This window comes from Artibeus jamaicensis, unplaced genomic scaffold, assembly GCF_021234435.1.
Source record: "Artibeus jamaicensis isolate MK-2021 breed Jamaican fruit bat unplaced genomic scaffold, CSHL_Jam_final contig_548, whole genome shotgun sequence".
Lineage (NCBI taxonomy): Eukaryota > Metazoa > Chordata > Mammalia > Chiroptera > Phyllostomidae > Artibeus > Artibeus jamaicensis.
In genome coordinates this window covers 12,084,362-12,102,086 of record NW_026521883.1, presented here as the reverse complement: position 1 = coordinate 12,102,086, position 17,725 = coordinate 12,084,362, and the positions used below count along the sequence as shown (strand labels likewise).

The 17,725-nt window shown below is 46.4% G+C and overlaps 1 protein-coding gene across 2 annotated transcripts in view; it reads right to left on the bottom strand.

The window, feature by feature from the left end:
* Positions 1–16,390, bottom strand: part of RORA (RAR related orphan receptor A) — a 695,618-nt gene extending 679,228 nt beyond the window's left edge. For both annotated transcript variants that reach the window (XM_037151064.2, XM_037151066.2), the window contains exon 1: positions 16,200–16,390. In XM_037151064.2, coding sequence (XP_037006959.2) covers positions 16,200–16,365 — 166 coding nt within the window. In that variant the 5' untranslated portion in view covers positions 16,366–16,390. The remainder of the gene's footprint in view (positions 1–16,199) is intronic.
* Between the last annotated feature and the right edge of the window lie 1,335 nt (positions 16,391–17,725).

Genomic DNA, 17,725 nt, shown 5'->3' with positions numbered 1-17,725 from the left:
CACAGGCTATGGCACAGCTGAAAGCCCTTTGAAACAGGAACACAACGGGCAATCCCACTCTAACCAGAATCAACACCGTCATCCACCTGCCAGTAAATACTTGTGCATTTTTTTCTTTCTTCCTGGTCAACTAAAAAAAAAAAATCTTTCATTTAGTTTCCCATGGCTAGACCATCCTTTGAAGATCTGACACCCTTTCTCCAGACCCTCTTTCAACTTTCCCTCCCTGGAAGCTTTTCCCTTGGGGCAAGGTGGAGACCTCTCCGCAGTGACTATTCATCCCATTGCTCTCAGCCTTGAGGTTCTGCCAATTGTGAGGCACTTTCCCTTTAGAGACAGGATAAATCAATGCCTGGCTGTGTACAACGTTTAAAAAAAAAAAAAAAAGGCAGCCACTCTTCAATCATAAATTGGACAAGTCAAGAAAGACACCACCATCAACGCAGACACAACTACAATGCAACCGGAAGTCGCAGTGTGTGTTAGAACCTCACTCTGAACTTAAAGACATACTTGCTTTCCTAGGCCATTCGTGTATGTAGTAAGTCCAGGGCTAAAGCCAGTTTTGTGAGATCCTTTTCTCTGTCACTACAGCAATCCATCCTCTTTACTTTCTCCACCACACTCACTTGGACCCTAGGCTTATTTTTCCTGATATCACTTCAAAACCCATGAACATGACCTGATATAAAAATTTCACCTTCCAGTTCCCTGTCAAAAGTGCTGCTCCATGCAGACTCCAGGCCAGCTGTCCCTCCTGACCTCCAGGCTCTTGTCAAAACACATCTCCCTCCTGATCCCCCCGGAAACCTACTAACATGCTCCCTGCCAGACCCATATCTCCAACAGCCCCTCAGACCCTTCCCTGGCACCTCCAACTTCCCTCCCCAAATGGAACCCATGCCTTCTGCCCTCTTCTCATTCCGCACTAAGAGGTTCCAGCCAGCATTGCTCCTATCACACACCCCCCAGTCCACCTTCTGGGAAATCCTACCCAACTCCACTTCCCTACCCGTTTAAGGCCCAGCCTGCGGTGTGTCTCTCCAGAATTATCACAAGGATCTCCTAACTTGGCTCCTTATCTACACTGTCAATTCTCTATCCCAACTGCAACATACCTCTACTTAAATATCTTAACAACAACAAAAAAATCAGGTATCTTTCACTCGCTCAAAAATGTGCCATAGGAAAAAATCCAAAATGCTTAGCCTAACCTCTGCCTATTTTCTCCTACCTTGATTCCGAACCCACACCAACATACTGCACACGTAGGCTCAGCTGCATACCTCGTTTACACGACCTGAATGTACCACAAACTTCCACCTCATGTCACTCGGCCCGGAATATCTTCTCACTTTTTGCCTTCCTAGAAAATCACTCCCCATTTTTCCAAAAACTAAGCAAAGGCATCCACTTCAGTGAATGCTCCCCGACTCCTCATGAAGTGTTCTCTCTCTTCTGTGTGCTTTGCATTTTGTAAGTATCTTTATTACAGCACTCCTCACATATTTAGAAATTATACGTCGATTTGTCTTTCCTATCAATTCCCATAATCCAGCTTTGTACCTGCACGGAAAAACATGGGACCTGGCACACAGGAAGTACTCAGTAATTACTTGATGGGTCAATGAAAGGAGGCGATATATAGCCTCACCTTTTAACACATGAAACTTTCAATGAGTATTAGATTTTCTTACCCCATCTCATTTTACCCTCAGCTGGCTGGTCTTTCATATATTGATTGTAAACTACCCTCACTGAATGCTTGAGTAAGAGACAGAGATATGGGACAGAAGACTCATGACAATCTACAAACACTGCCCTTGAAGGAGCTGAGACCAATGAGAAGACAAACACAGCTGAAGCGGCAAAATGTGAATTCAATACGGGCTGTAAGCACTGAGCGATAAAACCGGAGTGCGTGTGCTGCTAAGAAAATACTAATGGAAAAGACCAATTAATAAGGGGATGTTGTCAATCACCATGGTAATTTTCATGACAACATTCTATTAGACACAATACGATATTGATACTTTTCACTGAGGTTTGCAATAAAATTTCTCCACTAAATAGATTCTTAATCCTGATGCCAGGCACTGATCAAGGCTGCGTACTCTCCCCTCACGTGTTCACGGAGCTTCAGATCAACATTGTTGATCTGAGATAAAGGGAGTGCAGAGTTGTTTATGAAGCAAATTTATTTTCACTATTTTGGTCATTAGAGCAAGCATTGCATATGTGAAAGTTAAATATGTTCTAAGGTACACAAAGTCTCCACTCTTTGGACAAGGTCTTTCTGAGCTTCTGGCTTACCAAGTAGTGGTGTGGCTGAAGCAAAATCCTGGGATGAGAGCAAGTAAGAGGGAGAGGCTCCCAGGAAAACCCATCCTGGAGGGCGCTGCAGGGAACGGAGGGAGTCCTGAAGGCAGCAATCCAGGCTGGAGATGAACCAGGTAAGTCGCCAGCATCTCCCTGGACGTGCCCTCCAAAGGGTTGGCAACTCATGGGCAATTACTGCCAAGTGACCCCCTGATGCCAGTCCCCCCGGGGGTTGAAGGGATAAAGTCACTGGAACCAACTCAAAGTGTAATACATTCTGGGACTTTTTAATTTATAAGTCCCACTGGGGGAGCAGCACCACCTGATGCTGCTTTCTTAGATCCTGTTCTGCTTATGGGTTAGTTTATGACCTAAAGCATAAAAATACGCCTCTATATTTCCATTGTGAAAGAAGTTGTATGGCCAATGTCCTTCCTTAGGAGACAAATGACAAAATAAAATGACTATAGTTCCTTGGCCCTTAATGCTTCTTCCCACACTTACAAAATAACCATTACTAGAAGTTCTCAAACATGGTAATGAGGATGAAGAGGTTGAACCAAATACACAAAGCCTTGTTTTTAAACCCTTGTTTTGACGCTATTATTGCCTTGGCCTGCCAGAGCTGATGCATGTCCCCACATAGACTAGCCAGCTTGTTAAAAGGCAACACAAGGTGAGCGTTTTTATGACAGTTAAATATCTTCTTCTTGGTCTGCCTGACTGGCGCAATATGTCCGTGTCCCTATGTGTGTATGTATATCTACATGTATGTGTGTATGTGTGTGCATACATATATACACAACTATATTTAAACATATACAAAGTCTCTCTTTCACAGAACAAGGGCTTGTTCATTTATTGACTGTTATATTGAACATAGGATTGGGGTTTCTCAGTTGAGTCGGTTTCTTAAAGACCAGCCACTCTAAGTCTGTATGTGTGTGTATCACCCATACTATCTCGATACAAATTGGGCAAAATAGATGCTTAATGGTATAATTCACTTTACAATGGCACTACTATTACAGCATTACTCTATTCTCACTATTAGTGCACATTAGAATCAGCTTCCAGCATGTTTGAGCGAAGAAATGAGACAACCTGATCGCGGTGCTAATTAATTCTGTAACGGTCATGTGGCACATCGAAACTGGACCATTTTCACATCATCCCACAAAGACAGGACTTGACTTTGGTGCACTTCGACCAGCCTGCGAAGCTTCTACCCCTACTATAGGCTAATTACAAGCTGAAATCAACGTAAAAAACCTTTAGCAAGTTCTCTAAGAAAAGATATTATAATCCATCAGCACGCCCTTACCTTATGCTAATGTTATTTTCCTGGGTTTACCCAATACCATTGTGTACCAATAACCACTCTTTCTCATGCTGCTCTCTCATCAGCTCACATACTGTAACAGCAGAGCAATTTTAAGCAGGTTGTAAGACTCTGAGAGTATTACTTGCAAAGTGCATGTAAATTATTAGATTACATTACAAGTGAAAGACTCAGCAGTGGGTCACCATAGTGGAGCATTAATGCAGAACAAGTTGAATGGAACCCTTACAGACAAGCTTCTCCAACGTGATTTTTTGGCAGTAAGGAGAAAGTAAGTAAAAAGGTAGGGAGGCCAAAGAACGATGGGCTGCTGTGAAATGGGGCACAGGAGAACTCGGAAGCACAGTGCGAAGGAGGGAGCTCCCCTAGCCTCAGTGGCTAGAGTCAGCCAGCAGGCACCACAGGACTAGTGGGGGCAGGATGGAAGGGGGCAGCCAGACAGCCCCTCCTCAGGCTCAGCTCAAGGCGTGGGGTGTACGTAACCTCAGGGAAGGCAACAAGTGCTTGAGCAGGTGGAATTTCTATGATCCATCCTCACTTGGCAGGATGCATCCCATGGCAGTCGGGCCGAGACTGGGGCACGACACAGTTCAGGAAGGGAAACTGGCGGTAAGGTCTTCAGGACTCTGATGCCCTGGAACTCCTGCTTACTTCACAGAGCAACGATCAGAACCAAGGAACAATGCTCCAAGCAAAGGGAGCTGAAGACTTGATGAGGACACAGAGGGAAGTGGCTGGAGGGACCTACTGCTCCGATATGTGCGCCACCATCATTACCAAGTGCTCCAGCATCACAACCAGGTTCTCCACCATCACTACCATGTGCTCCAGCATCACCACCCTGTGCTCCACCAACACCACTGTTACTGAAGCCACACTTGATGTGTACCAGGCATCCTGCCAAGTGCTGCAATATGCAGAACACAGCAAGCCCCGCGTTCACCTTGGGAAGTCAGCACTATTATCATCCCCAGTTTCCAGGTGATTAAAGAAACAGATTGAGTGGTTAATGAACTTACCTAAGGTCACACAGCTCATACACAGCACACCTAGGACTCTGGCCTAGGTCTGTCCCACTCACCGCAGGCTTGTGAGAACCACGTATGCTGTCTCCCAACGCGTCCAGCCTTGGTCTGAATTGATCAAGATTAGAGCAAAGCCTGAACCTGCCACTGAGAGGAGGCTCCGTGGATCCAAGAGAAACAGCAGTGGGACAAATGAGGGCAGCTGGACCCAAACCTAAGGCCCAGTTGGAAAAATAAGCAAGTAGAAGCTGTGCTTGCAGATTGGGGAAGTGTAGAGCTGAATCCACTGAGGAAGCAAACAGCTCTGCAGGGCAATGCAGGAGAGATTATCATCACAGTGTTAGTGAGCACCTACTTTCTGTAAGGCACTGTGCACGAATAAAAGAATAATCCCTGGTGCCGGGTTCCCAGAGGTGACTACACTCCTACCCAGAAAATAAAACGACAAGAGAGTATAGAGGAACTCGGCAAAGGAAGAGGTTACATGTTGACTGAATGAGTGACTGCTGTAAAAGACGGGATCATGGTAACTGCAGGAGGGAGAGGGTTCATCCCACCTGGAGCTAAAATGATTGTAGGGTTTGAACAGGCAAAGAGAGACTGGAACATAATAAGGGAGGCTGGGTGGGAGAGAAGAGGAAGGAAGGGTAATGTCACACAGAAGGAAGAGGGGTGAAACTGGCCGAGTGCAAGGCATACTTAGAGGATATTCATCAGAAGTGTCTGGCCAAAGGGGACCCAGAGAGTAGGGCACATGGAGAAATGCCACCATTTGAATGTAAAATCTGGGAAGGCAGGGTTCTGGCCTTTCCTATTTGCTGCTTTATCCCCAGAGCCCATACAAGGTGCTCAGCAAATATTTGTTGAATAAAAAAAACTCCCTCCTTTTGCTTTTACACAGTGACATCAGCTCCAAGCAAAGGGGATCCCAGAATTTACGTTCTAAGCCAGTCTATGCAGAAGCACGCCTGTATGCGATAGGGTATTAATGGGCATGTGGTAAAAGTGGCACAGAGATACCGTGTGGTTACAAATACCACTTACATTATATTCCCTCTCCCACCTCCTCCCCAAAACCAGAATGAGAACACCTGGGGTGCAACGTGAGTTTCCGTGGAAACCCTCCCTCCCCTCCTCCTCCACCACCAGGTCATGGCCCACGGACAGGCCACCTCCACCTCCTGCCCAGGAGAGGGGTTTTCAGGCTGCAGGGACAGCCAGTTCGGTGGCTCATGACTTGTATTCTGTCTTTAAATGACAGAGGAAAAATAACAGTGTATTACAAGTAAAGCTTATTACTTGACGTGAAAAATTTATTTCAATTGTGTGAGTGTGTGCTGGCTCACGGTGTGGTGTGTTTCCTTCCTGCAGGTTACAGTGTAAACACTGGAAAGACACCAGCTGCCCCAGAGGGGCCAGAAACTCCAATATTCAGACACTCGTTTTCATACCCAGGTTGGATGGCCCCTGCCCTCCTGGTTGAATGGGACTATCCAAAGTACTGTTCCTTCTTTAGGCCAGTCAACTTGGCCCATCCTGAAACATCCAAAATTCTGCAGAACATGCTAAGTTTAGAATCTGTTCCTTCAAGGTATCCCTGGTTTCAAACACACAACCAATGTTTTTTGAAAAATAATTGTATTTTTCTAGTTACAAAAGTAATACATGTATACTGCAAGAAACTTTGAAATACAGAAGATCATAAAGAAAAGGACACTCATAGATAATCTCGCCATCTAGAGAGGACCACTTTATAACTTCATCATGTAGGCATATGTGGGTCCATTCTAATATGTATATGTATAGATACATATTGTGTATCTATGTATATATATATATATACATGTATACACACACACACCATAGTTTTTATAAAGAGTATATCACTCTGTGTACAACGCTATGGAAGCTGTGACTTCTCACTAAGCAACAGATCATAAATATTTTCCCGTTAAATATTTTTCTAGTACAAGATCATTTTTTCTGGCTATGTAGTATTCCACTTGCAGATGTGCTCTTGAGCATCTCTAAAAGGCACAACCTTAAACCATAGGCCTCGAGAAAACAGGGCTACTGCTGAGAGACACCCTTCCCTGCTGCGCCCCTGGCTGGATCTGGCTCCAGCGACCAAAACCACTGGGCAAGCAGTGAGAACAGACACTCAACTCCATGTCCAGTGCTTTACTTTCCACTAAGCCAGACCATGATATGCAGGCACTATTTTTGCTATGCTTTAGAATGGCTTTACTGACTTAGCCACAAGCTCACTGGCTAATTTTAATTAATAATAAAAATGACCAGTGGGATTTCAAAAAATAACAATTACTGACAATGCTTCGCTATTGATGAATAGCCAAAAAAAAAAAAACTTGGCACTTACTTTCATACATACCCACTACCTAATGCTAGATTAACCTGTGTCTGTCGGAATATCCTCAGGGGGGTTTCCTGGGAGGCAGGAACTTGATTTTGCACCTTGCTGGAACTTCTGAGCACCCTGGCAAAGCACACAAGTGGAAGGAACGATTTGAGGAAGGAAAGTAGAAGACTAGCGCTCCAGTCACGGCCTGGCTACATACCAGGAATGGGCCCTCACACACATTACTAAGATCTCTGAGAGTCAGTTTAAATGTGAGGCTTGGCCAAATGCTTCACCGGCCTCTTCTGGCTCTACCAGGCGTTATTCTAACGAAGCCTGGCAGCATCCATATCTATTTCTACCTACATCTACTATCTATGTATCACACACAGAGAGTACGTGCCCCACACGTGACATAAGCACCCCAAGCTCGAGATCAGAATGCGAGCTTTAGAGATTTCCAGAGCCCTTTCACAGAAGCATCAGTCCTCTTATGGATTCTCTGCGGGGCCCTGGGAAACTGTAGCACCTCACTCATCTCCAACCTTCATCCTCCACACTGAAATTTTATAACTTCTGGGTTGACAGCCCAGTCTGGAGAAACTGTCCACTTTCTGCACAAACGTGTTCATCAGCCGTGGTTCACGAGTGCCAGAAAGGGTAAAACACACTGCTGGCAATTTCACACTTGTCATCATCAGTCAACTAGCATGATCACTGAAAGGAGAATCAGTTTTGATTATCAAAGTATTTCATCTGCCTCTGCATCCCCAATGCTTCATTACCTGGACAATTGAGAGTAATGGACAGTTAACCGTCCCAGCTGCCCTGTCCTTTCAGACAGAATATCCCCATCACACAAATGCCCCTCCGAGTATATGCTATGTTGTTACTGCAACCTTCTTAACCACCCCCCAGTTTTATAACTGTACAGTGAAAACGAAAAGCAATGCAGTTTATTGAAGAGTTTTTAGACTTGCTAAATATATCCTTGTTTCTTCTGTGATGTGTATGTTGAAAATCCATTAACTTCTATAGAGTGACTCCTCCCCGTGACTGGCGTTGCTGGTGTGCGGTGACAGAAGCCTCTTGGCTTCTGGAAGGGCAGAATCACGTCTGGTAGTCTTTTCTCCGTCTGTGTCCATTGCTTCAGGTTTCTTTAAAAACTAAGTGGAATAGTCAATAAACATGCCCGCTGATTTCCTTAACACACCAGGAAGCAGATCACCGTACCCTTCAGACCTGTCCTGGTTCTGTTTTTCCAAGTACTCCCTTACCTGCCTTTGTCAACTGGCATTCTTGACAAGTTCACCATAACTTCTCAAAGTGTCAACTTTTCCAATTTTCCTTGCCCTTGTTAAAGATAATTTAAAATTAGAAAGGCACGTTCCCAGCCATTTCAGACTCAATGCTCATTTCATTTTCTCTGGCAGAGAAGTCTCTTGTCCCCTCTACACAGTCCCTTCCTCCATTCACAGCCCCCACTCCCCGGCCCCAATAACCTCCGTACGCTCTGCTCCATCCCCCTACGTCACCATTCTTATCTTTTCCCGCAAATACTTCACCCAGCGAAACACACTTTAGCTTGTGGTTCTCCTTCCTTCACTCCACTTCTGAGAGAAATGTCTGTGTCTGGAGATTGTAAAGTCACCTTCAGGAGAGAGGCATACAGTGGCTGTCAATTAATCAGGATAAGACAGAAAAAATTACACTGTGTGCAGCTTTGCTTCTCAGTACATGCATTTATACTTTGGGGATCAAGAGGATTTTCCCCAATACAACCTAAAATTCACATTTATGCCTTTTGTTTGGCTATAGCTAATTCTCTACCCAGTTAACATTCTAGATTATGTAAAACAGTGATGAGCATACCTTCATTATGAATTTGAGTGTCCGTCCGTCCTCGGTCCCCCATGCTGCTTCACCTCTATTCTTTGCAACCCGCCTGTTTACCCTTGGTGGCATTCTTTGCTTATAAAATAAGTCAAATGATTTCATATTCTGTAATTTTTATTTCCACATCTAGCTTGACATGTAGATTTTAAGCCAGTATACTTTCCCCCCATTAAGCACAGACCCGAATGCCACCATTCTTGTCACGTACACAGTTCCATCAAGTTTCGGAGTGTCATTTATACACAATTTTATTTCTTCTTACTTCTTTCACATACGCCTACCACTTACGTACAGCAACTTCACTACATTCATATTTCATAAACTTCATCAGTATTCAGCCAAGTCCTCCCCCGAAGTAAGCTAGGTATTTTTAACAGTGCGCTGCCTCTTACAGGCTTGAGCATCCCAGACTAGGCAGCACCCCTCCTTCTACCCCAAAGAGTGTCATCTACTATGGTCTCTTCATGGATCTGGGAGCTTTCTCATAATTTCAAAAAACATTCGGATAGTTCATTATCAAAACTCAAATGCCCAATCACACCGCTAGAGGAGATCTGGGGCTGGGAGACGATAAATCCTCTGCACAATCATTGTTCCTACTCATTTCCAGCCTCTGCCTGGGCTTCAGGGAAAGCGGCGTTGGGATACCGATGACCTGGGACAGCCTGCCGGCCTTCAGCCCTTTTCAAGGACGTGGGACGCCTCTAGTCTCAGTCCTGAGGGGACACTGCAAAGGGCTCTCCAGCTGGCCACCAGGGTCTCAGCTCTGAGGACAAGATAATCACCAGGAAACCACAGCACCTCGCTTTGTCGGTGTGCCACAGCATGTAATGTGATAAGACAGTGCGCAATAATGACATGTCAGTTAAGGCCATAAACATCTGTGAGGGGGAAAAAAATACTGTTCTTCCATCAGCACAAGGGAATTGTTACCTGTAATCCCTTTTACCATTCTCATGGAAAAACCAGAGCAAACAGTAAGCCAGCCTGAACCGTGATCTCCGGCACATGCATTCCTCATCACGCCTCATTCCCTTCTTCTAAGGCTCTCTTTAGACAATCTCATTGATCTTTTTACTACAAAAGCAAAAAAAATAAATAAATAATCGGGATGTCGCAAAAGAACACCAAGACTCCCAAGCTGAATTCCCAACACTACAACATCAAAGATATCAAAAGATAACCACGGACTGCCATCAAGTTGAGTGGGATGACGAGGCTGGGAAAGTCGGGCAGCCTCTGTGGTGCGGGCCCTGCGATGCTCTCCTCTCCTACTGGTCCAGGGAACCTAGGCCTAGGCTTGGGAAAAGGGCTTTTTGGGTGTGGAGGCAGCAGGAGCAGATCTGGGTGTTCTTCACTGATATTCTGGAAAGTTTTCCTTCTAACCCTGGAGTTTCCTAACCTTCCAGACTAAGAGCCCTTTACCAAAGAGACCCCTTGAACATACCCAAGCAAAAGGCAGAACTAGCTGGCACTTCTATCCACCATCACACAGCGGAGCAGTTACAAACCGCTGTAATACGACAGGATGTAACTTACTCGTGAGTACAACAGCCTGCCTGAACATTTGCGAGTGCTTTTATATCCTTTACAATTCTCGAGAAAGAATTAATGGCTCTAGACTTGGGCTGAAATTTTCTCATACAGTGAAAACCTCAATTAACCGGAAGCACATAACTGAAGTGACTTTCTACTTTGGTGCTTGCAACTAAGAGAACAAAGGAGGCAAATAACAAAACATACTGCTGTGAAAGGTTAAAAATTTTTTCCAAGATGAGATCAGGACAGATCTAGTCCAACTCCTGACACCATCTCCACTTACAGTGCCACAGAATGTACAATCAGAACTCACCCTCAGAACAGTGACCCGGGGCACCACAGATCCCTGGCCACAAAGAGCCAGTCACATCCTCAACTTTCTTTTAGGGTAGAAAAAAGGATCAGCACATTTTAAAAATATAGTAATAAGCAAAAGATTTTTAAAAATTCATGTTAATCTGCTTGCCAAAGAGAAAAAGATCATCAGTAACACGTTCGTACTCTTATAGAAAAATCATGGTTTAGTGCATATTAATCAACACTTGAGCACTGATTATGTAAAGAGATTTTTTTGAAACATTAATTCAAAATTATTCAATTTTATTTTCCTTAACATACAGCTTAATAAGATGGGTGAAAAATTTAACAGCTCATTTTCAAACTAACACTTCCCATCATGTATGAGATTTAAAAAAATATATACATAAAACAAAACTTAAAAAAAATGATAGACAAAAGAGATAGCCTGTTCCTAAATTCTCAGCAGGGAAGACAGTCTTCATATTCAGAAAGGCATTCCACCTTCTAGGCGAGTGGCCTAGAATCTGCAGGTCTTTCAGAGCAGGCTCTTCTTGCTCTGGAAGAATTTAGTGCTAATCTGGCATGAACGGGTCAGAAATCTCCTGGAGGCGGTGGTTGATGTCCACCTCACACTGACTCATGGGGGACAAACAGGGTGAGTTGCAGGAAATATCAGATAAGAAGAGCTGCATTTTCTATACAATTTTTTTGGCATGTGGGCCAGTCACATTATGACTCTTTCCCTAGACACCTGAAATGTAGTGATGCATTTTGCTTCTGCAGATGCTGAACTACACACTGAAGCTAAGAGGTACAATTCATCAGGCAGACTCGGAAGAGGGAGGAAAAGGACGAGAATACTCCGGAAGAGCAGCATGTACTGTAGAGAACACGGCACTCACACAGAATTTGCAGTGACATCCAGCTCAGTCTGTCCCTCCAACCTTACTCCATCACTTCCTCAAGGCAAAAATGGGAGAATTATCTCCCCAGAATGGGAGGAAAATGTGCCTTTTAACTTAGAAGTGAGAGAGTGTGGCTCAAGAAGAACCCTTGGGCTTGGAGAACGCATTCGAAAGGTCAGCTCTGGTGGACAGACATCAATTTGCTTCCCAAAGTGATTCATTCTATCGTCACCAAAAAATCCTCAGAACGTTTCCATCTGGAGGCAAAACTATTGCAACGAAACTCCCTGCATCCCACTTAGGAGTCTAGTGTGGAACCAGCACCTCTGCTGCCTGGAAAACACAAGCTGAAGGGTCCCCTGGTTAGAGGGCTTCCACACAGGCTGTGTTTCAGCAACAGAAACGGAGACTTTTTCTTCTAAAGCCAAGGGCTCCTTATAAAGCCAGCAGGCTTTGGGAAATTCCGACAGGTGACTAACATGAAGAGATTCTGCTATAAATGATTTTAGCCACTGAGGATGTGACTTCTGGATTAATAATTCAATTCTTTTTAAGAAATAAAGAGGGGAGCAACAGAAAAGGTTATCATAAATATCATCAAATGCATTTTTCTAAAATTATTCTATTACATTTTCAGAGGGTATAATTATGAATGTTTTTATGAGCAATTTACCGGAAAATTAAAGTCCCTTAGTTTAAAAAATAATTATTCCATCCCTCTGGCAAAGGATTTTATCCCAGCCAGCATCTCTTTTAAGCTATGGGGCATCATTTGTTCACTGCGGAGAGCTGTGCCCACGTAAGAAAAGCTGATCTGAGAATCAGTCTCTAGAAAGGGTACTAAATTGCCACAAAGTGAATCAGGTAAGACTGAAGCCAGGAGTGGAGACAAAACACTTTGAAAGTCAAAGACCTGTGTGGTTCTAGAATTCCGCAGGGCAACGAATAAACTACAGGCCTTGTTAACTGATTTTAAATCAATTTAAACTGAGCTTCCAGGGGGTTCGATCTCAACGCATCTGAGCTTTTCAGTGTTAATCCCACCCTTTGGTTTTGATTTTCCCCCTAGGTTGGCCTGCCCTAAAAGCGTTCAACCTTCAGCACTGGTGTTCCACACCAACTGCGTGGCACACAGCCCTGTGAGGATAACTTCAGTGAAGCAAAATATGTAAGCTTCTGGCATGCATATAATAAGGAGATTCTGGAAAAGGGTTCTTAACAACAGTTATGTCACAATGTTCATGGCTCCCCGAAGTCCCTGAAAGCCCTGTTAAATTAAAGATTCGCCGTGGTGTTTTTCCACTTCATTCTTACTTCCCATGTTGCCTCTTGCCTTTTTTCCCCACTTTCATTGTGTTGTAAAGATGGGACTGAATGACACCATTAATACACCTAGAAAATGGAATGGTTTTTGTTAAAACTGCTATCATTTCCTGTCCACTTTTAGGAGCGACAGGGGCCACGTTTCAGATTACGGAGTCACACGTCAGATTTCGGAAGCTCGGGCACAAACCATACACAGCCTGAGGAGTTTGAAATCTAGCAACAGCTTTAAGTCTACCTAGATGTCTCATGAGGTCACCTCAATGTCATGAGAATCCAGACCACAATCTCTGTGCCTTTAAAACACTGGCTGGCTGGATGCTAATCCTGCAACCTCTCCGGAAAACACCTCCCAAGTCAGAAAGCTTCCTGATGCACCCAATGCCAAGAACTCCACTCAACCTTCCTTGAGGTTGAAAATGCTAATTATAAGGTGATGATGTTTGCTTTTCCTTTGAGTTGTATGCCTTTATGTTTAAGTATTAAAAAGGTGTAATCACCTAGTGTGTAGGTTAATTTCTCTCAGATATTGTAATTTATGCAACATTAATACAGGATGCCAGCTCCAATTTTCTTGCTGCTTACACTCTGGGAGCCGACTTGCATATTCTGCCAACTCCATTACATCATCTGAAAACCCAAACATTTCCCATTTTCAAATCATGCTCATCTACCAGGCATACTTACACATTCTCTCTTTTTCTCCCTAGTTCACACACAAAGATTGGTGCCCATGAGGACCAGATGCTACATCTGAGGTTAAAGCTTGCAAATGCACATAATTTCTGGAAGCTGTTACTACTGCTGTGTTAGCTAAAGGATGCCTCCATCTCTGACCTTCCTTTTTCCATTCAGACTGTTATATAACCAAGTGCCTGCGTGCAGGATGTGAGTTGAGTGCTGGGGCCTTACCTCTTCACCCTCTCCTCATGAAATCCCCTGAGGGATAGACAAGGGGTTGGTTCAAAGAAGAGGTGGGGGTGACCCTCTGGGGCAAGGGGATATGGGTCAGCAGGTCAGCTATTCGACATGCACGCCCGCTCATACTGTCCCTCTCCCCTTTTTACTGAGCCTAGGGGGCTGGTGGTACTGAATACCTGTTATATAATTTGCAAGAACAGCAAGTTACCGATTTGCTTGTCGGTTCTGCAGCTTGCCACCCTGATCTCTCCTGCAGGAACACCTTCTGGCAAGAATGACACCTGAAGATGCTAATAAACTGGGGGGGGAGGGGGCAGGTTAAGACAGGGGAGTGGCAGCTCAAACCAGAAATTATTGTGGCTTCCTAAATAATATATCCCCCTCTCCAAAAAAAAAGGAAAAGAAAAAGAAAAAGCAAGCCTCAGAAACACATGAAGGGGATTTTCTCCAGTGTTTCTGATTAACCCTGTTACATAACCCGCTCGCATTCCAAATCCACCGTCTCAGGGTCTAAATATACTCTTTGCAGCCAAGAGCTCTCCACACACAAACTCACTGCGCTAGTGACAGGTCCAGGCCCCCAGGTCCCCAACCCTCATCCCTCTACCTTCACTCCTAGCCCTCGCTGCCCCGACCCCTCCCGCTCATGCCGCGGTTCGGTACATTCACTCTTACGAAATGGCCTTTAATTAAATGTTTTTCGCGTGTGTCATCCTGATGGCTTTTAACTGTACTCAAATTCCGTGAATGGGAAAGCGCCGGGACAGGGGGTGTGGCTAAGGGGGGGGGGGAGAATACTGTAAAACAGCCAGCACATGATCAGCCATATTCCTGCCTCCAACTATAACACCGAGAGGAAGGGAGCGGCTCCCGGGGTCCCCACTCGCCTCTCCCCAGCCCTCCCCAATCGCCGCCAGAAGCTGAGGGGCGAGAGGAGGGGGTGCGCTGGACCCGTCCTCAGGCCAGGACTGTAGATCCTCTCTGTCCCCAGCCCTGGGCTGCTCGCGGGAGCCCGCTTCCTCCAGAGTGACAGGCGTGATTTATACATTATTTACAACAGTAATTAAAGCAATAGCTTCCTCCCGTTCTTTGCAAACTCCAGGCGCATTCAAATAAATAATTATCCCAACCCCAAGAAAAAGCCCTCATCATGTTCCGACACCTTTAAGAAAGAGGGAGTGAGTGAGCTTTCCCGAACACTACTTTAACTAGGAAAAGGCACGGAAGGGACAATGGTGTCCCCCCACACCCACAGACTCCAAACGAAGTGTAAAAATCGCCCGGGGCGGTGGGGAACATCGCTGGCACTATCCAACCAGCATTCAACTTGCACTGACCATTCTCAGGTTCTTGCCGAAACGCTTGGAACCTCACGGACGGAAGGATTCCCAGAGCAGAAATAAGTTTTGGTGCCTTTCGAGCTTTCTTTTAGTGCTTGTTTGCTTTTGCAGACGCTCACTCCGAATGCGCCCGGAGCGCCCCACAGGACCGCCGCCCCCCGCGCGCCGGCGCGCACACGCCTCCCCGCCAGCCCCGGCGCGGGGCTTCGAACCTCCAGTCTGCAAACTTGCGCATCTCCCCACGCCGCGCCCGCCAGACAACTTAGCGAGCACCTCGTGCGCCCGCAGCCCACTCCCCCCAGCCCTTCTTCCAAATCCCAAAGCCCACCGTGGTGCTCCTGAGAAGGGGCTCACGTCGCCCCCACATCAGGGGCGCCCCTTCTCCACCCCCGGGGTTTCACTCCTCCCGCCCCACTTAGCTCTCTGGGGGATCGAAAACAGCCCGTCTCCGGCCGCCGGGGCCCAAACTGTCAAGAGGAGAAAAGGTAAAAGGGGAGGAAGGTGGCCATAAACAATTTTTTTTTTCCTTCTTAAAAGGACACTGCCGCTTTAAAAGTTTCTTTCCCGGGCCCCCACTCTCCGGTTCTCCGTATTTTGGGGGAGCGTATTTAATTTCGGCAACGCGGCTTTCCTCCTCTGTTTGCAGAAAAATCAAAGCCAGGGGAGCCAGGGGGTGAGCCCGCCGGCTGTCAAGCCTCCTGCCGCCTCCCCCGCCCCCCTCTCCTCCCGCAAACCGAGAACGTGCTGCAAAAGTTTGCAACATTTCTGGGGGGCCGTGGGGGGAGGGGGGAGGGGTGCTCCGGGCTCCGGGTGCCGCTGCAGGCTCGCCGCGGTCCGGGACCCCGCGCCCCGGGCGACAGCTCCGGGCCGCCCCCCGCTCCGCACCCCGGCTCCCGCCGCCCCCTCCTCAGCCCCTCTCGCAGCTCCTACCTCTGCTGGTGCTGGAATAGCTCTGTCTGCGCACCGGGGCGGGCGGCTCGCTCTTGCGGGCGGATTCCTGGTTCAGCGGGGTCTCCCTGGAGCCGGCTGCCGCGTCCGCGCCGCTGCTGCCCGGCTCGCTGGCGGCGGGGTCGGGGGCTGCTGGAGCTGACTCCATGTTTTTTCCCAATGTAGAGATCGCTGGAGATGGCGAGCTCCGAGACTCCCTCTATCTTCTGTTTTCAGAGCAACTCTATGGTACCAAAAAAAAAAAAAAAAAAAAGGGCGAAGGAGACCGTGGAGAACAGGAGGGAGAGAGCAGGCGGCGGCGGGCGGACAAGGAGAGCGCGAGGGAGCGCGCGGAGAGTGTCTGGGTGGACGTGTGTGTGCGCCCGAGAGGGGATGGGAGGCGGGTCTGGCCACAGGCAGCGCTAGCGAGAGCTTCTCCAGCCGGCCCCCACACCCACATTCCCCACCCTCCAGACCCCAGACCGAGAGCCACGGACTGGCTGCCAATTTTGGGAGGTGGGGAAAAGAGGGGAGGCGGGGGGAGAACCTCTCCTACCCCAATCTTCCCCTCTCCCCTGTCCAGGGAAAGAAATTAGGATCGGGGAGATGATTCTGTGCCTACTTCTGAGACTCTCTCGGGAACAGAGCTTGTCCGCATCCGCAGGAGCCTGGGAACAGACAGTGCGGTTATCCACGTTGGGGAACCGAGGGCAGTTTCCTGTAGCCCGGTCCAACCCAGTCCAGGACTGAGAAGAAACTTAAAAGGAATTAGACCTGGACTTGACGCCCAATGGAATACAAAGAATGGGAGGACGGGGCACTTCTGATTTTGGGATGCGACGTCCAATGGGTTTCCAGTGTTGGTCTGATACATCTGTGTCTAAAACAAATTTTGTGAGTTTAGAATCTCCGTGGACGGCTAACTTCGGCTGTGATTGTAAGAGGTCGCTTTCTATTTGCTCCGCGAAGCATCCAGAAACACTTGGCAGGGCAATTTCTACTGAAGAAAACTTTGGCCTGTTTGGTTGAGGACCATCTAAGTCAAGTAGGATGCATCTTGTTCATGTGTGGCTGCTAATTGTCAATTTCCACTGTAACTTGCTGTTAAGTATACAGCGTCGTCAATAAAAAATATACCGGAGAAGCATTAATAAATCTAGATAATAAAATTCAGATAATTAACACCGCCTAATAAGTTGCATCCTTATAGGCATCATTCTACGCCCCTCCCCCTTTTCGTTGATACAAAGAAGGTGCTTACTGAAACCCAAGGAAACTGGAGAATTGCATTAGTGTTACCTTGACCCCCAACCCCTCTCCCCTTTGTATTGTGAAGGAACAATACAAAGTGGATCCGTGTAAGACATTCAGGTGGCAGTAACCTCATTTCTCTGCATCAGTACTAAATCCACCATTTCCTTTTGCCTGAGGAGACACAGTTAACATCAGTACATTTTTAACACATACTCCCCACCTTTTCAGAAGGCTCACTGGCAGGTTCTATTATTTTATACCAAATTTTATTATTA